This window comes from Neopelma chrysocephalum, unplaced genomic scaffold, assembly GCF_003984885.1.
Source record: "Neopelma chrysocephalum unplaced genomic scaffold, ASM398488v2 Primary Assembly neopelma1_97034, whole genome shotgun sequence".
In the NCBI taxonomy this organism is placed as follows: domain Eukaryota; kingdom Metazoa; phylum Chordata; class Aves; order Passeriformes; family Pipridae; genus Neopelma; species Neopelma chrysocephalum.
Window position 1 is genome coordinate 943,527 of NW_020925676.1, and position 27,150 is coordinate 970,676.

The 27,150-nt window shown below is 39.4% G+C and overlaps 1 protein-coding gene across 5 annotated transcripts; it reads right to left on the reverse strand.

Annotated features, from left to right (window-relative positions):
* Positions 1-415: 415 nt before the first annotated feature.
* PJA2 (praja ring finger ubiquitin ligase 2) lies at positions 416-25,917 on the reverse strand. Of its 5 annotated transcripts, none has more exons than XM_027671191.1 (10): positions 25,756-25,917; positions 18,604-18,804; positions 12,526-12,705; positions 11,667-12,495; positions 9,554-9,733; positions 7,980-8,150; positions 6,280-6,385; positions 2,362-2,464; positions 1,945-2,060; positions 416-785 (listed from the first exon to the last, which is right to left on the reverse strand). In XM_027671191.1, the coding sequence occupies exons 2-10, from the start codon at positions 18,800-18,802 to the stop codon at positions 711-713; spliced, it is 1,959 nt and encodes a 652-aa protein (XP_027526992.1). In that variant the 5' UTR covers positions 18,803-18,804; positions 25,756-25,917; the 3' UTR covers positions 416-710. The 5 variants fall into 5 exon arrangements, with proteins under 5 accessions (XP_027526992.1, XP_027526989.1, XP_027526988.1 ...); XM_027671188.1 differs by adding an exon at positions 21,856-21,922 and having other exon boundaries at positions 11,667-12,705; XM_027671187.1 differs by having other exon boundaries at positions 11,667-12,705.
* Between the last annotated feature and the right edge of the window lie 1,233 nt (positions 25,918-27,150).

The window sequence follows — 27,150 nt, forward strand, 5'->3', positions numbered from 1 at the left end:
CAGTGTGGGCAGGAGGTGAGGGAGGGTTTCTGCCCCTCTGCTCTGCTCTGGTGAGACCCATCTGCAGTGCTGCATCCAGCTCTGGCGGCCCAGAACAGGAAGGATGGGGACCTGTTGGAGCAAGTGCTGAGTAGGACCATGAAGATAATTAGAGGGATGAAGCACCTCCCCTCTGAGGAAAGGCTGAGAGAAGTGGGATTGTTCAGCCTGGAGAAGAAAAGGCTGAACATTTGGGGTGACTCAATTTGGCCTTCCAGTACCTGAAGGGAGCCCACAAGAAGGATGGAGAGAGACTATTTACAACAGCATGTAGTGACAGGACAAGGGGGAATGGCTTCAAACTGAAAGAGAGCAGGTTTAGGTTAGATGTTAGGAGGAAGTTCTTTGCTGTGAGAGTGGTGAGGCACTGGAAGAGGTTGCCCACAGAAGCTGTGGACACCCCATCCGTTAATGTCAAACTGAATGGAGCTCAAAGCAACCTGGTCAAGTGAAAGGTGTCCCTGTCCGTGGCAGGGGAGTTGAAACAGGATGATCTTTGAGGTGCCTTCCCACCCAAGCTGTTCTATGATTCTATGTTAATATTTTATACAGAATTGTTTTCACATTATAATTAAACAGGCAAAATTTGCACTTGGTGGCAGATTTTATTTCAGACCCTAGATTGAAGATCCTGTAGCATTGTGAGCAGAAGATACTGAATCATCAATCAGTTAACGATAAGTGTCATCAGCTGCTTCAGGAAGCACAGGAGCAAGCACATGACGACAAACTGGACATGTTCCCGACTATAAAAAGAGAAAAAAATACCAGGTCATTTGCACAGTTTGCATTCAATTTCACTGAAAAGCTAAAGTTATTATTTATGAAGTATTTACTGTCTTCACAACAGCACTGTCTTAAACTCAAATTTGACTGGATAGCTACCTGAGCCAAGAGAGATAAACTCAGAAGACTTGTTTTGCTTTTACACCAGTTACACAGAAAATGCATTGGATTTTCTCCAAGTTCTCCTGCAAAGCATTGATTTTACATGTGGTATTTTTTTTTCTGAGGCAAGGATTAAAAATAAGTCCTAGTTTTCAGGAAGAGCAGTTTACTATGAGAGCAGAGAAAAGGCAAGACATGTAAAACAAGCAAAATCAAGGTGGTAATCAAATCAACATTATCAAGGAAAAAAAAATTATAAAGGCAGCAACTAAACCTACCAACCCTCCATGCTAGAGGTCTTCTGATAGGACCTCCCTAGTGCGATCAATTAACCTTTCTCTTATGCTCTTGAGAAAATGATGTGTTATGCTGTAGACTGAGAACTAGCAAGTCCAGACTCACACTGCACATAAAGGAGAGTGCAAGTCCAAGGAAAAAAAACATACCAATTCATTAATTACAGTTCTTTTAGTCTAGCTTCAATGTGATGCAAGCCTTTTTAAAACATTTGAAGGAAACTGATTACAGGTTATGAAAATGAAATTATACAATATGAAATTACTAAATATAATTTAAAAAAATTAATCTATAAGCCTTTCAGTATTTCTCCTGTCAGCCCTACATCATAAATGGGCCTGATATTGTGGCAAGACAGAGAACTGCTCATCTCAGAGAATATCAAACCATCATCTTTACTTCGACGTAGGAATACAGTAAAGAAAGGTTTTCTTGTACCAAAACAACTCAACCATGTCTTTCATTCTTACTAAAAGCAAAACATTTTTCTCACAAAAATATCCCCTCTATTCAAGAAATTGCCCTTCAGGTAAGTACAGATATAAATTTCTCTCCTCACTTCCACTAGAATTTGCTTCCATAATGCATAAATGTAACAGCCAGTTGTTTCTTGGTATTTCATCCCAATTCCACCATCATTTTCAAAAGTTAAAAGTTGCTCCTCCCCAGAAGAAAACACAAAACCCCTACAACCCCCCCCACCAATCCTTTAGTACTTACTCTCTGCAACCAAGGAGTTACACAAGATTTGTGAAACAAATGATGACAGGGTAGCTCTGCCACGTATTCACCTCTCACATATTCACTGCAACAGATCGTACAACTCTGATCTTGACCTAAACCAATGATGAAGAAAAAGCATTATTATCTTGTTTTGTATCTAAGATGAGCTCAAATTAAAATTCATATATTATCAACAGTATCACTAATGGGTACAAAATACAAGTCACACTATCACTAGTAAAGATTAGTTTTCCAAACTGATCAAAATTATACTCAGTCTGATTCAAGGTTCAAAAGCTTTTAAAACAGCATTGGCAGTAATCATGTTTAAGTATTGTGATATTACAGAAAGTTGTTCTTACAAACTTTGTGGAAACTACTTTTTCCATAATTTTTCCAAATCACTGTAGTCACCTGTGATGAGAACCACTGGCAGACAATCTATGGTTTCCTTAGTAGCTGGTGGACGAGTCTGTTCAACATCAAAGGCAAGAGACTCCAACTGTGCCAGAGCAGCCTGAAAGGGGTGAGCAGAGACCAAGTTCTCTTACTCACAAGTGTAACATTTCATATAAAAACAAACAAGTAGGAAAAGGAATCCAATTCTAATAGTATTACTTTCTTAAATAGAAGTTATGTCTGTCAAACTAGCCACTACATCATTTCTATTTTTGTAAAGAATGAGATGAAACTGAAGGTCAAAACAGTAATGCCTCTTTTTTTAAGCCTTCTTAGAGTATGAGGACATTCACAACCTTATCTCTAATAAACATTTGTTAATTTTATAACATTACAGAAACAGCAGTAAGTTGAAAATGTAATACATTTTGCCAATATAAAACTGTCCCTGCATTTTGCTTTCTGAAAATAAATGCCTCATTAATGCGTTTCCTGGTTTTAACTGTTGAATTACTCAGGCACGAACAAAAATATTAAGTACTTTAGCTACACTACCAATTTAAGCTTCCAGAAATAAAACCCCAGCATCCATATAGATGTTTCTCATCTTAAGACAGACAATGCTCTGAAGTAACTTTGGTTTGAATTTAAATTTTTCACCATACAAAATCTTTAAGACTCCAAGGCTACATCATACATTCAACCCTGTAAGACACTGAAAGGATATCCAGTAGGAAAAAAAAGATGAAATCAGAGAACTCAGAACATTTGGTTTTATTTGCTGAAAAATATACTAGATATACCTGTTTGAAGAGCAAACATACTGAAACTGAAGAGCCAAGAACACAGAAGCACTGGGTTCCTATGCTGAATGAAGTAGTCATACCCCTCAGGTACAACTACTTACTGCTCTAATCAGCCTGAAAATTATTCACTCTAATGGCCACAAAACTCCTTAGTAAGAAGTATAAGATCTAGAAATCTGACAATATAAAGGAAATCCTGGGACAGTTATCCCTACTGCAGTATGCAAGTCCCCCTGCAAAACAGGTACACTGCTCCAATAAAACATTCAATTCTGCTACAGCAAACAACACTATGTTAGTAATGTTAAGATGATTTTAGTTTTTGTAATTTTTTTTGCTACAACTGCAATGATCTGAGAATAAGCTGTTGGTAAAAATACTATGCTTAATTAGATTAACTATCACAGGTGGAAAAATTAGATAGGATCCTAGGCAGACAGAGGGATGCAATATTACTGATGTGTCAAACCTCTCTGTCTACATCCAGTATTAGTATTCTCCGACAGAAAACACTGTATTGCTTGCTTTGGAAACCTATACAAAAGAAACATCATAGACACAAAGCCTCACAATGACTCTGATGCTTAAAATCACATCTTCAAAAACAAAGCACAGCAAAGCAGTTGTTTTACAATTTTTATAAGATAACTTTGTATCTTCAAAATACATTTATTTCCTTCCTCTTATTATTTGTGTGACTGTTTACTTCTCTATGTACCACTAACAAAATACTGGACATTGTTCTGTTAAAAACAAAGAGTGCTACAGCCTACAGGGGTTTGAGCTTCTCACATCTGTGAACTGGCACAGGAAACACTCATAAAGTCGCTGATGCTGCAGAGACAACCAACCTGTTCTATACTGCTAATGAAGTAAATCAGACACTCTCAGCTACACAATTTCTTTAAAAGAAATGGAATAAAAAAAACCACACATATTTTATTAAATTTTAGGAACCCAGAGTCTTACGGAACATAGTTTTTCAAAACAAGTATCTAATGTGTTCATTACTTCTCCCCTCCAAATGTCACAACTAATGGAGGCAGATCTGCCCCGCTCTTTTCCCTCCAGTGAGGATACACTTAAATTTTGGATGCTTTGTGTCATATCCCTTTCAAGTGTTTCATAGCTACAGTAAATTACATTGCTCATGTTTTCTGAACAATTTTTAGTAACCATCTTCATACTGCTCTATATTCTGCTTGAGATTTGAAGGGAATATTCAGAATTCTTACTCAAAACCTGTGTTGTCCATTTGGTCATAATCAGTACAACTGTTCCTTTTACTACTGAGTTACCATTTCTTTTTGCTAATTCCAAATATGCCAGACTTCTATGCCCACCATAAAGTTTGACCCTTAAATGCTAATTTCAAGCACAAATCATCATCTTTCCCTCTCATCCAATAATCACAGTGACCTGTACCACAGGTACCATAGAATAACTATCTTTGTAGTCATCTGTCAGTGTTCAGTGACACTCTATTCCCAGTGACACAAGCAAAATTACAGCAGGTTCTCAGCCAGCCATGCACAGAACCACCTAGGATCACACTTACAGGTCAGCCTGACAAGACTGCACAGTTTTATTCTGACAGAGTAATTAGGGTGATGTTACACAAGAATGAGAAAGAAAAACTCAGTCACAATAAACTCAGTCTCCTCTTCTAGTGTTAACATATAGATTAAAAAAAATAAAAAAGATGGGATTAAGTTTCCCCTGTCTACAGAGATCCTCTTGCTTTGGCGCAAAGGAGAAGGTCAACTGTTTCTGTAGTTCTGGGGTTTTTTGATGTAGTGAGAACCAGCAGCTATGAAAGAGACAAGAATTTTCTCTATACAACTTCAAAATACTGCTTAAACAATAAGGATATCAACACACCTTCTCCCCATTAACAAGCTGTTCTGAAGTGTCTCCAGGTGAGTAATGCTAACAAGATCCTGCACAGCTGGAGAAGAACCTATGGTGCTTGATCATAAATGATGATGACCTCCCATATACCCTGGGGGATGCACAATACCTGGAAATTGCATGCCTGCCAGCTTCAGGGAACAGCCCTTCCACCCCCCTGGAAAGTACCACGAAGGTTATTCACAAAATAGTTGATTTTGCAGATATCCATGGAAAAAGCAAAAAACCATTATCTGTGATTTTTCCACTGTCTGCCAGCTTTAGAAAGCATTTCAAAGTGCCCTTGGTATTTTGTCTGCAGGCACACATTGACATACAGCCTGCCCTGTTCAAACCTTTACAGTAGGTGCTAGTAGTCAAATTGCCCCTTGCTGCCCTAAACTTATCTCAACCACAAAACATTCAATTCAGTTGTTGTAACACCATACTGTATGTCTACACAGCACTTAACTCTTATTTTGACAAATACCCTGCAGGAGAGATTTCTGGCAGTGCAAGAATTGTAGCACTGCACCAAACTGGATTTCAGGTAGCTCTATATTCACTCTGACATTGACCAACACAGGTAACACAGAAAAGACAAAGATTATAACCATGCTGGTTCTTGATAATAAATGCTCTAGTCTGTCCAAAATTAGACAGATCAAATGGGATTAGAACAAGGTAAAAGGCTTTTTTTTTTCTTTTGGGTGGTTTGTTTTTCTGATTGGGGTTTTTTGTTTGTTACTGTGGGATTTTCTTTATTTAAAACACATGGAGTCAAGACGGTCAAATACAGAAAAGTCTTCTACTGATATACAAAAATATGATACATCCAAATGTACTCTTGCAAATAAAAAAAAGGTAGGACAACTCACAGGTACATATCAAAGCATAAGCCTTCCTTTGCTATGTATAGAATTTGGTAAAATTTATTAGAGTAAATTAAATGGCATATGTTTATACTGGTAGAAATCAGTAACTTTTTTCCTTTAAGAAGAAATAAATACATATTCTAAAAGGAGCGGGCACTGATCAATGACTTCTTGTAGTACATAATTTAAAAGAACTTCCAACATTTATTTGCAGATTTGTAGACCTGAAAGCTCAAGCTAACACAGGAAAGCAATTTTTTCCCCGATTGTCCTGGATTTCAGATCATGTAGAAACAGGATTCCATAATAAACATTTATGTCACAACATCACTAGTATAAAACCACAGAAAATATCTGAATACCTCCACAGCTTCTAAGCGTCCCTCTAGTGCCACAAATGTGAGAACTTGTGGGTCCACGTAAGGAATATTTAGAGCAAGTCCTAGGACTTCAAACTCATCAAGTGTTCTGAAAAACATGAGTTAGGAAACACGGTCTTAATTTCAAAGTAAACAGTAGCAACATGAGGGCCGGGTACATCAATTTACTGCACATCACCTGTTAATTACCTGCCAGATACCCAGTCAGCTGATCTCCCACTCCCCTACCTCAACTGGACATTCATGTAAATAAGATTAAAAGCTCATGGGTCAAGATAAACACAGGCTGATCAGTCATAAAACACCACCACAGGCAAAACAGACCCATCTTAGGAAAAACCTTAATTTAATTGAAAGGTTGAACCAGATGGTCTTTTTATGTTCATTTCAACTTAGGCCGCTCTACAATTCTATGAATTTATTGCCAGAAGAAATGGATTTTGATGGTGAGAAGCAAAGACAAAAACTAGAACACCTTCCCCTTAGCCCTCTTTTTATTTCCAAGCTCAACTTGGCTCCTTCATTCTTGACTCCTCTATGTTCCCCTACCCTGAGCAGGGCAGAGAGACAGGGAATGGGGGTTGTGGTCAGTGCATAGTGGTTGCTCTCTGTAATTACTTCCCCCTCACACTGTTTTCCCTGCTTCAGTGTTGAGTCTGTGGCAGCTCCTTTGAGTTCTGTTTTCAACAATCAGAAATCAAACCTTGAAACAAGCAAAATCATGTGCGGATCTGCATATGTTCAACCGAAGAAACTTAACAGACCATTAACATCTTCCTTCCTATTTTTAGTAATTAGGAAGCTTACCAAGGCTAACCTCCAACATTTAAAAGCCAGCTTCTCTCCCTATCATAGTACTCCTTTGCTGGCTTACTGCCTGGCATTGCAAGAACATATGCCTTACTTCTAATTTGGACTCTCATGCATTACTTAGTCCCCACTGTGCCTTTCCACAATGTAACTTCTCAAGGAGAAAATACCAGTGTTTTTGGTATGTCTGGACTGTAGTTTATATTTTAATAAGCAGAAGAGAGCAAGTGTTAATTCTCTTACTGGAAAGCACTCTGTCTAGCTCACTCTTACTTTAAAACGAACACTTTCTAGGATTAGGCTGTGAACGTGCCTCAAATCACTTTACTCCCGGTATTTGCAGCATTTTTGTAATAAATATTCTGCAATATTCTTCAGCAATCTAATGACAAAATTGAGTGAAGCATTCAAAATTATGATAATATGAGGTAATTGCATGGCATTTCAAAGAGAAATAAAATAGGCTTATGATGTCTAACCTACATCAGTTTCAAAGGAGGAAAAGACCAATTATAAAACAGGGCTGATTGAATGCTGATTACATTTATGTTGCTTTACTTTTGTTATACTTCCACTTGAAAATTAATTATACTTACCATCTTGAAAATTAATTGAAAAGGTACAACCATCCTCTGAATATTTAAGGCACCAGAATTTTCTCAAATCACAGACTGATTTAGCAAATCTACATCCTTTTTCTCTCATTAGAAGACACCTAGCACTTGAAGTACTTTAAACCTTAATCCTGAGATTATAAGCCTTTGAAGCAACTGCATACTGATAGCCATAAGTACTTCTGACATCTTACATAAAAAGTCAAATAGCAACTACAAAAACTCTGAAATTATGGCAGACAACTATCAAATGCATACCTCCACTCCACATCCAGGTCTTCACTCACACTGGAGTCATCTTCAAAGTTGTTACTTCCATTGAACGGGAAGAATGCAGGATGCATGAAATCATTAACTGGATCATTTTCCTCATCACTGCTACTTTCTACTTCTTCTCGGTACTGTGACCAAAGAATCTCACCTTCCTCCCTACAAATAAATAAATGAAAAGGTAAAACTAAAAAGCTAAGAGAATTTACTGTGAACAACAGTAGCTAAACATACTACAAAGACTAAAGAGTCTGTTTCCCAGACAGCAGAGTCCCAGATTAAAAATTTAGGGTTTGCCATAAAAATTCAATAAACTCCCAGTGGTATCAGCTCCAGAGTCAGAATCTAGTAACACCCATGGTTCTACAGCAAAGTTATTTGTCTAATGCTCAAGCCCAGCAGTACAGCCCTGCCAGGGCTAATAAATTTGGTACTAAATATTTTCTTATTTATCAAAAAGAAAAACTGTCTTGACATCTTGGAACAGTTTCATTGCAAAGCTTGGCCTGAATACAATGCAAAGAGGTACTATTTGCAAGAAAAGTAGTACCTGCATAAGGTACTACATAAGGTATTTCCTATCTGCATAAGGAGAAAGTATGATCTCATTCCTGGATATTCTAGAGGAGCACAAGTCACCTGGATGTTTATTTACAGCCACAGGGCTGTGAGTCCCATTTTCCTTATAAATGGGCAAATAAACAGGAATCACACTAAAACTATGTATATTTGCAGGCTGTTCACATCAAAGAAAGCTAAAGATTACACAGCTGCATTGTTGTTATTCTGAAAGAGATGGTATCTGTAAAGTTTTCATAAAGTCACACTAATTCTCCAAACCTCAAGGGATACCAATACTAAAAAAGAATTAACAGCAAAGTGAACTGCTTGGCAACAGGTGCTGTCAAGAGTGGAAGAAGCTGAAACACCACTTAGGTGTGTTTTTTTTGCTTTGTAAAGACACAAGCAAAAGTCAATATTAGATGCTTAAGTTAAAAAACAAAACCAAACACTTTCCTTGGCTCTATATAGCTACAAATTTTGACTTGCACCTACAATTTATAAAGCACTGAATGACCAGAAAAATAAATAAATTATATGAAATACAGCAAGCAAGTAATTCAAGTTTACTTGAATCATTGATAGGGCTGCAGAAAACAGGGAGCAGCAGTGGAATAGGAGAATTGATAAAGCAAAGAGTTAAACAAGTGCTTTTCAAGGAGTACTAAGCGGTGGCAGAAGATTTTTATATAACATTTAACAATTAATTTTCCTAATCTGGCTTTCTAAAGTCACTATATCAAATCTATTAAAACATATAGACACTACATGCCAATGCCCTCATTATTTCTCTATCTTTCATTAAACAGAATTGTTTCCATGAAATGCCATTTTTTCCCTGATTTGAAATACACACAACTACTCAAATTGTTTTAATGATTGCTGCTAGTATAGTAACTGCTTTTAGAATAGATGTCACTTGGTGTAATGGCATGGGGATAACCCTTTTGGTGTTGAACTCAGAAGCTACAGGAAGTCAGCCATATGAAATAAAGCCATACCTTTCTTGGAAACCGCAGTTTGTGTTCTCTTCTTTTACATCACAGCTGATGCTCTGCACTTCACATTCCTCCCTGCCTGGGAGAGTCTCCCAGCTCTCTTCGCTTGAGGACTGCTCTTGTTCCACAGTAGTCAAACAGCTAGGCACAGCCGTAGCCCATTCTCCATCGCTGCATTCTGAGCTGCCATTTAAACAAGGCAACAGGGCATGAATTTAAACACTGCTTTAGGGGAAACAAAATAAACGTTCTGTGATTTTCTACCTTTCTGTCAACACTGCGCTCAATATAGATGATTTTTTTTTTTCTAGGAGAAATTAATTTTGTGCTATTTATAGATGTATTAAAAGTCAGGTATACATAAAGAACAGATTAAAAAAACAACTACTCTGTAAGGAAAAAAAAAAAATCAAGAACTCTGCCCATCCTACTTTGCAAAAATGTTTTGTTCTTCCCCCTCCACATTTGCAGAACACATGAAACAAGAACAGAAACCCAGACCCACTATACACATCTTTCTCCCAGAACACAGAAACAGCAGCAGTGACACTGAGAACACCAGTGCTTGATTAACAAATAATAAACAAAGTCAACCTTGCCTCTTAGCCAAACAAACTTAAAGTAAAAGCTCTCACAACATATAAGCCATACAGAATGATCCTTTCCTTTCAACCATAGAAAGATACAACGGATGACTCTCTACAAATTATACAATTCATTAGCCCAAACAGATGAATGGCAGGGAGTTTTTTCAAAGACAATTTGCTCAGCCACCACATGGAAAAGGGTAGTAAATAACAAGTTGTGGGCAGCTAAAATCATAATGGTAGCAGAATCTCCAGAAAGGTGAACTACTGCTACCATTTGTAATGCCACTTAGAAGGTTCACTCAATACAGTGACAGTTAACACCTGCTGAAATTCAAAATATAGTCAACTAACCATGTCACTTCAAAAAGTTAGAGAAAACAAATATGTGAATAGCAAACATGCTTAATAGAGCACATTTTATATGGCAATACACAATACCCACAGCTCAGTTTTCAATCTGCTAAACCCAGCATGTTTAGGTGTATTAATGTTACCTCACAAACTCACTTTAAATTAACCCTCCTTATATCTCATATTACAAGTACCTGCCAATAAAAGTTCTATCTAAGAACTTCCATAGTATCTAAGTAGTTCCAAAAAACTGCACATTATACTCTGTAAGTATTACAAGAATAAAGAAGTTCCACAGATTATATTTAAGAATTTTAATTTGAGGCAGGAATATGTTTTTCTATCACAATTTTGATGACTAAGAAAAGTGATGGAAATAAGAATATTCACTAACTTTGGGCTACTTTAATGGATTACTTTACAACAGAAACCACATCTATTATGAAATTCTGATAGGTAGTCTAATGCATCTGAAATTGCACCAACTAAAGCTGAATACTAACATCTTAGAACCCTTTGTTTATTTGGTTCTTTGTCTGGTTTTGGATTGAAAGTTTTGTTGTTTGTTTTGGATTTATTTTGTTTGGTCAAGTTTTTTAATATATATTTAAAAAATATTATCTAAGCATACTGTAAGATTAGGCAAATTTCTGTACTTTGGAAACTCCTATTAGTCTGAAGAATTTCCATTAAAAAAGGGATATAAGCAACCCTATCAAGTTATTCTTCAGATATTACAAGGAAGAACAATTTCTTTCAAAGGGCTGGAGAGAAGAACATATATAGGCTGCCATGCAGAATACTGAGATTTGATGGCAAAAAAACCAAGTTCTGTAAAGACTAACTCTTGAAGGGAACTTTCAAAGACCCATCATTTGTTAAAACCACGCTGAACAAGGCTTTCCCTCTCTACCCGCCATCTGCTCAGTGAAAATAAAAACAAACAACTAATATTCCGTAGTGGTAAGATGCTCTAACCCTAGATATAAGGAAAGGCTTTTTACATGACCAGAAGAGTAAAGAAGAACTGAAAGGAAATGTTGGTATCTTGTTATCTGATCATATTCTGAAACGTCTCAAGTTTTCATGTCCCATTTGCTAACATATTATTCAGTTTTGCACATGATTTACACAAAAGATTCAACACTAAAAACGATATAAAACTGAAATTTTACCTGTCTTCATCTTCATGGGACATTAAGAAGTATCTGTTGCAGTCTTCAAACTCATCCCAAAAACTGCTATCATCTGGAACATTTTTTTGGTTTTGAGCTGCTGCATTTTTTCCTAGGTCTCTTTCTGTGTTCTTTTGATCACTGTACACTCTTGAGAGAAAGAAAACACCAGAACTTATCTCTTTGCTGTCTCTCAAGGGACACTCAGGATGGCATTGCTGGCCATCAGCAACTCCAATTCTCTTCCAGGAAGAGGAAAGTGGTTTTTCCTCTTCATCATTAGGGAGTTGCTTTTCTGTCTCCAGCTGGTTTGCAGTATTTCGTGTTCTAATTTTAGGTCTCACTACTGGCTCAGATGACTTTTCTTGGTCAGCCTTTCCATCACTGACATTTAGTACATCAGCAACAGGGGTTCCAATTCCAACATCCAGTATATGATTTATCAGCTGTGTTTCACAACTGGTACCACTCAGGTTACTTTTTGGTATAGCTTGATCTTCAGTGGATATAAATGCCCTGTTGTTTGGACATGCCAAGGGCATTGGTCCTGCTCCTTCACAATTTTCTCTAGAAACACTGTGGTTGAGAGCAGATAGTCGTGACTGTAAGTCCATAAGACACTCCACGTCTTTTTCACACTGAGAAAGTATGTTATCTAGTCGTCCCTGAATGAGACATGCTGCTTCTTTTACCAAAGAGCATTTGTCTTGAGCATCATCTTCCTCTCCGTCACTGCTATCTGGCTCATAAGAGTCGATGTTTACAAAAGCAATTCCATTCTTACCATTCAAATCATTATGTCTTCCAGACGTGTTTTCTGCTAAGTCCTCAGAATTTTCATCAGGATTCATAAAATTCTGTGAGATCTGATTGCCTTCTGGACCAGTACAGACTACAGAAAATAGCGGTGTATTCGCTTCAGAAGCTTGGCTTGATACATTTTGGCAAATGAATTCTCTAGTTCCAGCATTTTCTGACAAAGGCTTATCTAATAGAGCAGGAGGAACTTGAACCAGTGGTCTGGAACTTTCAGAGAAAGCTGTAAGAAAAAATGCATTGGAATAATCAAAACCAACAGAAATATTCTCATCTACAACAACTGCTGAATAAAAAGAAGGGAAAATTTACTAGGACCGAGCACAAAATGATAGACAGAAACATTTATCAGAGATGCAGTCATTCTTCACTAATACATTTCCTTTCTCTTTTATACAAACTAAGCCTACAGAAATAGACCTAAATTATACAGTACCAGCTCAGGATGTGATAGGAAAAAACAGTATTAAAGGAATATGTTCATAAGCAGAATTTTTACACCGTTTATAAAGAAGGGAATTATAAGATAACAGGAAAACTCAAAAAACCATTTCTCTCCATATTGGACTATTAATTCATTAACTGGCTAAACTGTGCCTTCTGCCACACTCAGATAAAGCCACATATTGGTACTATAAATTACATACTAAGAGCACTGTATTTTGTATGTGCAGTTTTGAGTGTAACTCCACATAAGAAAATAATAGCAGGGTTGAATGTTATATTGCAGTTAATAGTTGCCTCATCAAAATGCAGTTTAGTTATATGACACTAGAACACCTCTTGCATAAAGGGACAATAAACATCAAATTTAGCAACAAGAGTTTAAAAAAGTAAAAACATGTATACTGCTGCAACTACAAAATCAATCTTTTGTTCAATTAATTTGTAAACTCCTATCCAACGCAATTGTCCAATCTATTTTTGAAATAAATTGGTTTGCATAACTTGAAAGTACTTTAAGTCAATATTTAGGGGTTTAGAAACATAACTACAAGACCTTAAAAAAATTAGAAAAAAAAAAAAGTCTCATCTAAACAGTTTATCCATTACTAGGTTGGTGAATTCATGGCACTGGAATCTTATGAGAGCTATGCCCCTCAGCACTAGGAGTCTGCCTTCCAGGAAGTAATACTGTATCACTACATTTTATCTAATTAAAATCTTGAAGCTCCTTTACTAAACCGCTAACAGCCAAGGCTGGCAGGCAGGCCCCTCTGGAGATCATCCAGTCCACTCCAGTCCACTTGCTCAGATTCACGTATAGTAGGTTACCAAGGACCAAATCCAGTCATATTTTTAATATTTCCAAGGATATCTCCTTCTACCCATCTTCCAGTTTCCTAGATTCTTTAGACACCTGGATGATAAGTTCATGGTACAGGTACTAAAGGGCTGACTAGGAAAGGTGCCCTCCTTGAGCTGTTGCTTGTTAACAGAAAGGGTCTCATGAGTGGAGACTGGCAGCCATCTTGGCCACAGCAAACACAACATGATCCAGTGTAAAATCTCAGGTGACAGAAAGAAAAGTGCCAGCAAAACTTCAACCCTGGACAGGAGGGAAATAGACTCCAGGCTGCTCAGGAAACAAGTTAGTGAGGTTCCCTAGGAAAATGCCTCTGAAGGTGCTAGAGTCCAGCAGTGCTGGTCACTCTTTAAGCACCACCTCCTAAGGGTACAGAAACAGGCAATTCCAAGATGCCTGAAGTCAGGCAGGGGAAGCAGAAGGCTGGTTTGGCTGAGCAAGGATCTTCTTCTGAAGCTGAAGCAAAAAAAGAAGGTGTATGGCCAGTGGAAGAAAGGTTGGGTAACGTGGGAGGAATACAGAGAGGCTGCTCGTCACTGTAGGGAGAAAATTCAAGTGGCCAGAGCTCAGCTGGAGTTGAAGCTGGGAAGAAATGCAAGGGACAATAAAAACAGCTCTTTTAAATACAGCAAGAGCAAAAGGCAGTGCAGAAATAACATCGGCATGTTTCAGGATGAGGATGGTCACCTCACAGACAGGGACATAAACAAGGCAAAAGCATTTAAATCTTTCTTTGCCTCCGTCTTCAACAGCAATGATGGGCTAAGGAGGTCCAGTGCCCTGAGCTGGAGGACCATGACTGTGAGAGCAATAAACTCCCAGTTGACCCTGAGCTTGTGTGGGATCTGCTGCTTGCTCCAGCTGGATCTCTGTAAATCTATAAGGGGCTGATAGGATTCATCCAAGGATAATCGAAGAGCTGGTTGATGTCATCACAAGGCCTCTCTCAACCATTTTTTAATGTTTTTGGGAATCACAGGGATACTCCAGTCAACTGGAAGCTGGCAAACAATTTCCCAATTTTCAAGAAGGGCAGGAGGGATGACCCTGGAAACTACAGGCCTGTCAGTCTCACTCTGACTGGTAAAATTATGGAGAATATGATTCCAGGATGTGTTGATAAACATTTGAATGACAATGTAGCCATTGGTTACAGCCAGCACAGCTTCATGAGGGGAATGTCCTGCTGGACAAACCTAATTTCCTTTTGTGACAAGGTAACCCACCTACTGGATCAAGAGAAGCCAGTTGATGCAGTTTTTTGATTGCAAGCAGTAAAGCTTTCAATACTGTCTCTCAGATGATTCTTCTGGACAAAATTCCCAGCTCACAGCTGGACGTACACATTGTGTGGGGGTAAGCAACTGGCTGATGGGTGAGGCACAAAGTACAAAGGGTTATAGTGAATGGGGTGACATCAGACTGGTGACTTGTCACTAGTGGGGCTCCATTCCAGGGCCAGTGCTCTTCCACATCTTCATAAACAACTTGGAATCACAACTCAAAGGTACATCAAGTAAGTTTGTGGATGATACTAAATGTGAGATTTAATGAGATGCTGGAAAGCAGCCCTATGGAAAGGGACTTAGAGGTCCTGGTCAATGGCAAGTTGAATATGAGTTAGCAGTGCCCTGGCAGCCAGGAAGGCCAACTGTGTCCTGGGGGTATCAGGCAAAGCATCACCAGCCAGGTGAGGGAGGGGATTGTCCTGCTCTGCTCTGAACTGGGGCAGTCTCACCTGGAATATTGTGGCAGTTTTGGGCATCACAATACTGTCCAAAGGAGGGCCATATACATAGTGAGGGTCTAGAGGTACCTTCATATGAGGAGCAGCTGAGGGCACTTGGTCTGTTCAGCCTGGAGAAGAGAAGACTGAAGGAAGACCTCACTGCAGTCTGCAGCTTTCTCCCAAGGTGAAGAGGAGGGGCAGGCACTGATCTCTTCTCTGTGGTGACCAGTGACAGGACCCGAGGGAATGGCCTGACATTGTGTCAGGGGAGCGTTAGGCTGGATATCAGGAAAAAAGTTGCTTTACCCAGAGGGTGATTGAGCACTGGAATAGGCTCCCCAAGGAAGTGGTCAAAGCACCAAGCCTTACAGTTCAAGAAGCATTTGGACAATACTCTCTATTATGTGATTCTTGGAATGACCTGTGAAGGGCCAGGAGTTGAACTCCGATGATCCTTGTGGGTCCCCTTCCAACTCAGGATATTCAATGATACTACAATTCTATATAAAATTTCATTGTCCTAGTTAGAACAGCTGGGACCAGTTCATCACTGTATGGGTGTAACCCAAAACTGTGTATTTTATAGCCTTCCATGCCATTTCCCAGAAACTGTTATCAATAGACCATTTACACCCTCTGCCCAGAGAACGCCTGACTCCTCAGGCTATAAACTGGGTGTTAAGAGGCCTGTGAGATAGGAGGATGCTCCTGTGCTCACACTCATTGTGGAACTCCCTGCCCTGAGGGAGGTACTGGGCATTCCTGCCTGAACCGGAGGATATATATAATCTTGGAGTCTTGGGACTTTTTTAACCACTCGTGGGATCCAGAGAAGGACTGTGACCACCACTCTCGACCGGACTGCAATCACCACTCTTGACCAGACTGCAACAGCACTCTCACCAACAGGTTTTTCCCTCTCCTTTTACTTTGGACTCAGGGGGCCCAATGAACACCACTCTGTTCATGCCCCAGGGTGCTGGGTTATACATTTGGATTTTGTGGGTTAAAACCAATTGTTTGTCTGTATAATCGTATTTATTGTATTATTTTATTAAATTGTTATTCTGATTTATAATCTCTCCTTTGAGTTGGGTTCATTTCCCCTGCTGGTTTACCTTTAAACCAGCACAGTCATGCCAATTAGGAAGGAAATATGCAGCATTTTAGGTAATACCTACCCACACAAAAATAAGTTATCAACTGGGGAAAAATGTAACCCAGTTCAGGTAAAGAAAGTAAATCAATCCAAAATGTTTCTCAAAGATAAATCTGAAGAGTTGTAACACACACAAGGAAATGTAAAGGAAAGGCATTTTGTAGTTAGTCTAATTTACATACAGAGCAACTGTATTAAGAACAAGGAGATAATACACCTTTAAACTGCATATTTCTAGTGGCCCCTAAAATAACTGTATGCTCGTGTCTGTGTAACTGAAACAAGAAAGTGGTAGCATTATACAGAGACAGTAGGAAGGTCTCCATAAATGTCAACACTTCCTTACAGGAGATAAACCTTTGACTCGATGAAAGTGTAGAAAATGTAAGAAGCACAGACAACAGTAAAAATATACAAATTACAAAAAATTAAAACCACCCCAAGACAATCTACATCACACAAGACTATAAGAAAGGGGCATGTGACAAAGCTAAACTAGCACTATGCTATTATAAAAAAAAATTAGAAGAAAATAGTTCAAAATAGTCTATAAAGGAAGGAGGAAAAAACTCTACTCTGTAGAATCCCAAAATCAGTCAGGTTGGAAAAGACCTCTAAGATCATTGAGTCCAACCATAAATCTACCACTGCCAAGTCCACCACCAGACTGTGTTCCTAAGCACCATGTATGCACACCTTTTAAATACCTCCAGCATTCCTCACCAGGAATTGCTGACTCCATCACTTTTCTGGGCAGCCTGTTCCAATTCTTTACAAACTCTCTGGTGATGAAATTTTCCCTAATATCTGACCTAAACCTCCCCTGGTACAACCTGAGGCCATTTCATCTTGTCCTATTCCTTGTTATTTGGCAGAAGAGACCCACACCCACCTTACTACAACCTCCTCTGAGATAGTTGTAGAGAGTGAGACGGTCCCTCCTGACCCTCCTTTTCTCCAGACTAAACACCCTCAGCTCCCTCAGCTGCTCCTCAGACTTGTGCTCCAGACCCTTCCCAGCTCCGCTGCACTTCTCTGGACGTAGTTCCAACACCTCAGTGTCCTTTTTATAGTGAGAGGTCCAAATCTGGACATAGCACTCAAGGTGCCTCACCAGTGTCCAGCACAGGGGGACAGTCACTTCCCTGTTCCTGCTCCCACACTATTGCTGATGCAGGCCAGGGTTCCATGGCCACCTGGGCATTGCTGGCTCACATTTAGCTGGTGTCAACCAGCACTCCCAAGTCCTTTTTCCCCAGGCACTTCGAAAGATCTGAGGTTATATCAAATGTGGGGGGTTTTTTTGCTGAAAACCTCAGCCAGAGAAATGGGACTATATTTCTAATCCAAGAAGCCGTTCTGTATTCCTCTATTAAGTTAATATTCAGAAGATATTTTGAAGTCAAAGAAGATATTTTGGGAAATACTAGCATCCAATATTCATTAAACAGGAAAGGGAAGTAGTCTAACTGGTACAAACAAACAAAAAACAACTTTTAAAGATCTTTTTTATAGGCTTAAACTAATTCCCAATATATTTACAGTAGGTCTGACAACGACAGAACATCCTGGTCTTGATACATCAAATATTTTGTAGCCTAGTTCCAAAAAGAAGGTTAGAATAGGCATTCCCTTCCAAATGTGATTTCTAATTTGATATGAAGACAAAATAATTTGAATTATACATTGGTATCTAGTTTGTTAGAATGCATTAACTCATTCAGGCAAAATCACACAGCCTAGATTAGACTATACTTTGTAAAATGAAATTTAGTATGAAGGCAAAATAAAGACATATGCAACATACTTTACACATTATTTAAGTGGCTGTTCTCTTCCCTCCACATTTCTCTATGTGCCTTCCTCCTCCACCCACAAGCATCCCAGTTTGCAACTAAAAAGCACATACACAAAGACATGTACATACATAAAGAACTCTCTTCCTGAACATCCTCCAAGTCTATTTGTTTGCAGTCTTCATTGGGTTTATGTGCATCTCCATCTTGACTATTTGAAAGTGGTCTAAAGCCAACACAGGCATGTCTTCTTCCACATCTTCTACCCGTAATAGTCTGATATATTCCTGCAGGTTTTGGGCCTGCAGGTTTGGCAGCTGCCTGGCCCATTGCTACGTGAGATTATAAAGGAAAGAAAAAGACAGGTACTCATTAGACAACAATATGGCTTTGTAATTTCCCTCTTCCCTAAAACTCTGCTGTACTTTTTTTAGGAAGGAATTTTCCATTTCTCTAAAGTCTTGAGCTTTACCAAAAATACAATTATTAAGAAGTGCTCTGGGCCTGCATGTTATACAAGCATGTAACAGTCTTCATTGACACAAAATAATATTGGTAAACACTGATCTTACCTCCACCTTAACACATTTGTAGTAAATACCAGACACTTTACAAAAAAAATTTAAAGACCAAGTCCAGATGTCAAACTTTTTTTTTTTGCACATCTACACATAAATCTGACACAAAATGTATCAGCTTTCAGAAAAGATTTGCAAGCACTATAATGGAAAATCCTTCAGATTATTCAGAACAATTCAGGCAGCCCTAGATAGCTTAACTTTGTGACCAGATAGTATAATTAATCACATCACACTTTCTAAAACAAAAGGCCCAAATCTCAGGGAGAAAGCTTTATTCTTAATACTAGGTAGCGTGCTCAGGAATAGCCACAGAAAGCATTGCCATATAACAGCTTCTTCTTACAGCAGTTTTTTATATTATTGGAACTTACTCCTTTTACCAAGAAAATATGGGTTAAATAGTACAAAGGAACAGGAAAAACAGTGGGGAAAAGCTGCCAACGTTGTAATAAAGATAGATTTTCATACAGCCGTAGTATCAGCTGTTAACAATCTAACAAAAGGGTTCACATCCAAAGGCTATTGCTTGTACAAATGCAATTAGAAGTTCGATATTTCAAATGTACAGTGGCTTTTTTGTGTCCCCCTAAGTCACTTTTAATCTTTATTAGATATGGAATTAACAAAGTAGCAAGTTTCTGTTCTTGAAACTCACCAAATTAAAAAGTTGACATTAAAGACTAGGAAGATAAATTTTGCCACCATTAATACAGAGTATTACAAACTTCAAAAAAATATGAAAGCTTTTTTATTTCCTGGCTGTGAAATTAATCTCTTCATTGCCCTTAAAAAGAGAATATCTATGAGCAGAGACATATGAAAGACATTGAACCTTTGCAGAAAAAAAATTATCTTAGTCTTTTTTCCTCATTTATCTATGAAGCTCTATGTAGTCTGATTACATATAATCTTCCCTGAAGATATTTTCAGGTATTTGTCCAAACCTGGCCATCCCATGATAAACTACAGAAGCTAAAATGGCAATTTTGGTTTTAACTATAGCACTCCTTAGAAAGGTGAAAACCCAACCAACCTTCACAAAACCCAAACAAACAACAAAAAATCCCCCACTCTGCAACTAATGCAGGAAAAATAGGATGGTAATTTTTTTAACTAATCAGCCAGTAGTTAATATCTTTACTAAGTCAACCAGCAAGGTAATTTTATTCAAGCAAGCTCTGACAAGTCTTAAATTTCAACTGATTACAATGTGGCTGGTCAGCAGACTGCCAGAAGGAGCTGACAAAAAGCAGCAACATCCAAACTTGAAGAGCAGAATACAGCAGTTAGATTAGTAAACCACAACAGCAATGCAGAAATCTGTCCTCAATTGGTTGAAAGAAACAAGGTAAAAATACAACACAGTTGTCTAATTCTTAATTTTGTTCTCTAAAACACCAGTATTGTTCAAAAGCAGATGTCCACTTGAGAGTCAAAATCTCTGAATGTAAATGTTTTATTTTTAAAAAATTGATGCTCACAGCATGCAAAATCTGTGCAATGCACTACTTTTTTTTGTTCCAAATAACGCATTCAGAGTATCTCATCTTGTATTCAGCTGTTCTTAGAAGATACAGCATGCAGTTATTATTCTTCTGCCCTGGGGAAGATTTATTGGATCAACACAGTGAAAGCTTTCATCACTGGATGTCACATGAAAGTACGGATGTCACATTTGGTTTTCAGAAGAGGTTAACTTCTACCTAGATATAAAATATCTCAAAATAAGAGAAGGATGCATGCATTTAGTTATTTGCCTGCATGCTTAAAATGGGCCGCAATTATGCATCTGAATCCAGACACCAATTTACCAGAAACCTTTCAGGCAATCAAACTCATGAGACACAATATCCTCTCTCAGGTACTTCTTCCAGGCTAACTCAGCCTTAAAAGTGGGTTTTGCTCTATCCTCCTTCAGAATCTTAGTTCTGTTCAAAAACACACTCAATATCCACTGACAATATGCAGTTCTGCAAAACTGACCATCTTAGAGATGCAATGCACCTGTGATTAAATAACTAAGGTAGGGCACACAACCCAGTTATTCACTTCTACACACACCTCCATCCTTTCACAAGGGTACTACAATTACCTGAACTCCTCAGAGGGATCATTAGCAGGAAAGTATTTTAGATTACCAGAGCTGGATTAAAAAGAACAAAAACAGGAGAGACCATCTCCTAAGATGCACAGTATGCAAACAGGTAGGTCCGGCCTTTCCCAGGCGCTGCCTTAATAATAGATGCAGAGTAGAATGCTTCTTCTCGTACAAACACTGCACTAAAAATACCACTCCCTAGAGACAGCAAATTACAGGCTGTAGCACAGGAAGCCTCAGAACCTAGACCCAATCCATCTGACTTGCCTAACCAACTTGTCCTCTTTCAAAGGAAAAAAAAAAACAAACTGTTTTTCCAGAAGTAAGACAATGCTCAAGATTAGAGCAGATGCATGCATACGGGTGTTCACAACTTAGTACTGTAACTTGAGCATTCAGAAATGATCCACTTTCTTGACCACAATCCTACATACAAATCTCAAACCATTCCACTTTACAGAGCCAGATGTAGGACAACTGGAGTTTCCTGCTCAGTCACATGGTGACAGGATCCAATTCTCACCCACTGAAACCCAATCACCTCCCTTTACTTTCCTCTCCACTACTTTTTGTTCTTCCCCATCTTCTCAACTCCTTCACTAACCACTTAAAACCCATTCTTTTCCTTTCATAAACATAATTCTGTACCTTGGATACAAGAGTAACAAAAGCCTCTGAACCAACAGACAGACAGGATAGCTCACCTGAAGTCAGATGGGCCTTCAATACTTACAAATTTCAGCAACAGAATCTGAAACAATTCTAATATATCTGTGAAGAAGCAAGATCATCCTCAAAAAGAGAAGCATGGGCTATTATTAACAGGTAGGAATAAACAACTGAGCAAATTACTAATAGGGAAAGAATTAGCAATGTCCAGCTAAGTAGAAGAGCAGTGGAGGATTACAGAGGACCACAAGTTTACACACAAGTCAACACTTCCCTCTGTTTTGGCAAATAGCAACATACAGAGCTGCACTGGAGTGAAGGCCATAAGACAGGATATTTATTCTGCTCTCAGGGCTGGAATCACAGTCACACATCTATGAGGCGAGGGGAAAATCTGTGTGGGTTTTTTTTCTCCACACTGGTGTGCAGAGTAAGATACAACCTGTAGCATTACTCCTTATCACTATTTCCCCATTCTCACATAAATCACAATTTATCTACTGATCAACTTCTTTATTACTTTTACATACTTTTTTTATTTTTAAATTTCTGAAAGATCACACAATCAAAATGCTGTATGAAATTGCACTCATTCTACTGGGTGAGTACAAATACTTGATTTCTTTTTTTTTTGTCATCTCCTTTTAAAAACTACTACTTTTCCCTTAAAGCAACTTATTACAACCATGGAAACATATTACAGATCCATTACCTAGGAGACAATTTTTAGGCCTCAAAAGACTGTTGCAGATTCCTGACAGAACTGCTCAAAATCTTACTCAACAATTTTTTTAAGCTATCACCAAACTGCAAATGTCTGGTTCACCAAACACTTAACGAACAAACACTTATTTAATATATAAAGTTGACTACAGAGCCTCTAGAAGAGAAGGCAGGTCTTGCTATTATTTGAACTCATCTGGGTTATGGAAACTTCTCTTGAATGTTTTGGAACATTCTGACACTAAGCTGACATGATAGGACATTTCGGTATAACAGATTATCACTAATCTCCTGAGCAATCATCCACAATCCACCCTCAGGATCAGAACTGTTTCTCTGCACTATACTTTTCTATAGCATCAACTAGTGGCATCATTTAAATCTCAAATTTGTTATCATCTTGGATTCCCCCCCCCCCACTTACCATCTAATAGAGAGATATTGAGATGCCACAGCAATTCAGAAAAACCACAGGGGATTTTGGAATCTGAACCACCACAACCTTTTCAAGTCATGTTTTAATAAGCATTACAGACACACACATATATGTGTGCCAGCTGGAATTCTCTCTGCTTCCACAGTCACATTTTTAGTTACCTGAAATGCTGTGTAAGGGTTTAGTATAAAAACATCAGACTTGAAATAATCAAATTTGAAAAGCTGTTTTAAAACTACTCAGAATGATTAATGCCATTGGCAGTAGAATTGCTAAATATTTTTTCCCCACCATGACACATGAGCATTTAACAATTTACATGGCCATCCGCTGTCATCCTTGCAGAGTATTCCACTCACTACTAAGAGCTCATCAATAATTACCTCAATTTCCCATATAAATAAGTTATAGCCGTGCTCCACAAAGACAGCCAGGTGTGGCCTGCATGACAACCAAGGTTCTTGAAAGACCTACTATATTTTGCACCTTGACAACCCAAACAACTGTCCCTGCATTATGTACGTACAACACTACTAAAAGTGCTTTAGGATACTCCTGTTAAGCTGCATGGTGTGTTTTGTTTGAGTCCAGGCTATCAAAAGCACAGAAGCTCAAGTTCCAGACACTGATGGAAAGTACTGTGTGCAGTTCAGGTTAGCGTGCCCTTTAGGGACAGTCAAAGCACCCTCTGCTCATGGATGTTCTGAACAGAACACCTCCTCCAGAGGTTCAAGTTTACCTCGGCTTATTCCACATTCAAACTTGTTTCTGTAGCTCCAGCATTGTTTCAAGGTATTAACTGAAGTTTTTAAATACATTTTCCAATTGAAAAATAAATGCCAAGCAGCCCTTAGGGACCTGTTGAAACATGACTAAACATACAGACAAGATTGCTGAAGCACCATTGCAACTGCAGTGAACTTTACCAAACTACCCACTAAAACAGAGGGAAGGGTCACTACTGTATCAGTGAATAAATGAATTATAACACATTTATTCCCCACACTTTTTTCAAAATATTATGCAGAAATACTAGGATAAATCTTGAAGGAACCATACATTTTATGGTGACAGTTTCAATGACACCCACACCCCCAACTACCTCAGATGCCAAACGAATGCAACTCATACTGTAAACACACAAGCCCCAAAAATGTCCCCAGTGCAATGGGATTCTCTGCTGTACAGCACAATAATACTTCTGGTTTCCTTCAAGCCTTCCTAAGAGGCCAAGAATCAAAACGAATACACCTCTACAAGTTACTCTGGACCACCAGGGAGATGTAAAAACAGTAGCAACACCAGCTTAACTTTTTGCGACATATACCATAACAATTTTTGTTGAATTAATCCAGTATGTCATATCAGTATTTTTCATTTGCTATGCCAAACTGCTTTTGCAAAAGTAAACATCTTTGGGGAAATAGCTAGTTTAACAAAGCGATAATTCATAAATATGTCTTATTTTGATGAGCCTTTGATCTGTCACGAACTCCTGCACATTACCTACACCACACTGCAATTCACTGCATTGCAAAGAAAATAAAAAAACCCAGGCCTATTTCAAAGAATTTTCCTGATCCTGCATTTTAATGCAACTTCAAAATAAGATTTTTGTGAATAACTTTTTCCCAGACTTTTTCCTCGCTTTAATGGGTGAGAAAGATGAGGAAATCAATTCTGTGCAAGTCTGACTCAGCTGCAAATAAACTTATTTTATTACATAAATTTGCTTACGCAACTATAAAAAAGCATACTACTCCTAAATGAAATTTCAATCTATAAAGTAGGCATTCTTCATTTTTGCATTAAAAGAGAACACTAACAGTCTGACAGCACTGTCCACTGCTACAATACTGATTTTTGTCTAGACTGAATTTGTGCAACTCTATCAAAAATCATTCTTCTCAGCTGTGCACAGTTGCACAGACAAGTGCAAATCAAGAACTATATTGAAAAAATGAAGTGCTGAACATGTCAGAGCATGGGAAAATGACCTAAATGCAGTCTCCAAGCTTTCAAACACATCCTATAAAGTACTCAGCCTTCAAGTTATAATAAACTTTAAAAAACTTTTTACATCTTTGTGCATCCTGGAGACTCACACACTATGTAACCAAAATATATGTTTCAAAGTGTTAATTCACCAGCAGTATCCAGCCAGACCTATTAGCAATGCAGAGTATCTTGACAGACCTCACCGCAGCCAGCACAGCTGAGGACAAGCAGCTCAAGTGAACTTTTAAAGGTGCAATAGGAGGTGCAACTTTCCTCCAGGTTCAAAACCCACCCTGCTGTGGGTTAACCTGTTACTGCAGGTTAATTCAATTTCGCTCGTCTGGAAAAAAAAAAGGTGTCAACAGCTAAAAGTACCCATTAACAAACATCCTTTGAATTCTGGGCCCAAGGCACGTTCTTGCTGACCCTCAGTTTGGGGGTGGCTTAGCACATCTCTCCTCCAGTAAAGTGTAGGTGCTTCACCAGGCGGTGTCAAGAAGCACCTCAGCAGCGAGCCCGTGGTCGCCTGGGCACCGACAGGGCCCCCCTTCCTCCTGGAGGCACTGAGGCACTGCCACGGTGTTGTGAGGGGAAAAACCAAACACAGCAAAACACGACAACCAACCAAACAAGAAACTCACCGTCCAAAAAAGAAAGGGAATAAATTCAAACTCCTTTGCCACACAGTCCCGCCCGTGCCCACCGTGTTCCTGCGTGCCCCGCCAGGCCCCCCTGTATCCCGCAACGGCCTCACGGACGCGGCGTCCACTCGACCCACCGGCTGCTCCCACAGAACCACACAGGCCGTTTCCGCAGCGCCGTCCCCGAGGAAACGGAGAGAGAAGAGGAACTCAGTGCTCGGAGCAGCCCAGGGGGCTGCAGGCGCCCCTTTATGGCGGCCCAGCGCGTCGGGCTGGGCCCGCTCCGCGCTCGTCCCGCCGCCGCCGTCGCTCGGCCAATCGCGCTGCGCGCGGCGCCCGCGCCGGCCAATGGCGGCCCGGGAGGGAGAGAGACGGCCAATCGCGGCTGAGGGGCGGGACCCTGCCGAGCATTGAGGGGACCAGGGCGCGGGGCGGCCCTAAGCGTGGCTGGGGCAGTGGGAGCGCAACGTGCTTCACCTGCTCTTAAACACTGTTTTTATGAGCTTTTGTGGTAGTTTAACAAAGACAAGAGGACACAGTCTTAAGCTGCACCAAGGGAGGTTTATGTTAGGCATTAGAATGTAATTCTTCACGGAAAGGATGATGGGGCGTTGGCACGGGCTGCCCAAGAAGGTGGTGGAGTCACCGTCCTTGGAGGTGCTTAAGAAGAGACTGGATGTGGCACTTAATGACATGGTCTAGTTGACAACGTGATGTTCAGTCAGAGGTTGGACTTGATGATCTCGGAGGTCTTTTCCAACCCGGTTGGTTCTGTGATTCTGTGACTAACCCCAGCCAGCAGGGAGGCAGCGGACAGCTGCTTGCTTGCTCACTCCATCACCAGTAGGGTCAGGGAGAGAATCAGAAGGGTACAAGCTGGAAAACTCATGGGTTTAGATTAAAATGGTTTAATAAGGAAAGCAAAAGCTGCACACACAAGCAAAGTAAAACAAGAAATTAATTCACTGTGCCCCGTGGGCAGGCAGGTGTTCAGCCATCTCCAGGAGAGCAGGGCCCAATCACATGTAGTGGTTACTTGGGAAGACAAACATCATCACTCCAAACGTCCCCCCTTCCTCCTTCTTCCCCCCCATATGATGCCATATGGTCTGGACCCCCTTTGGTCAGCTGGGGGCACCTGTCCTGGCTGTGTTTTCCCCTAGTCCACCCCCATTCTCCTCGACAGGTGGCCTTGTGAAAAACAGAAAAACCCTTGACTCTGTGTAAGCCCTGCTCACCAATAACAAAAACATCCCTCTATTATCAACCTTGTGTTCAGCACAAATCCAAAACAGAGCTCTCATAACAGCCACTGGTAAGAAAACACCAGCCAAAACAAGATGAGGTTTGCATATTGTTTTTTGTTTATATGACTAGTTGTTCCTCAGGGAAATCTCTTGCTATCAACTTCGTGTGGAATATGTCAACAAGTATAAGGGTTCCTACAGTCCTCTTGTCAGCATAAGGATTCCTACAGTCTGTCCCAATAATAAACACAGTCACTTCTTGGAAAACCAAACCAAACCAAACTA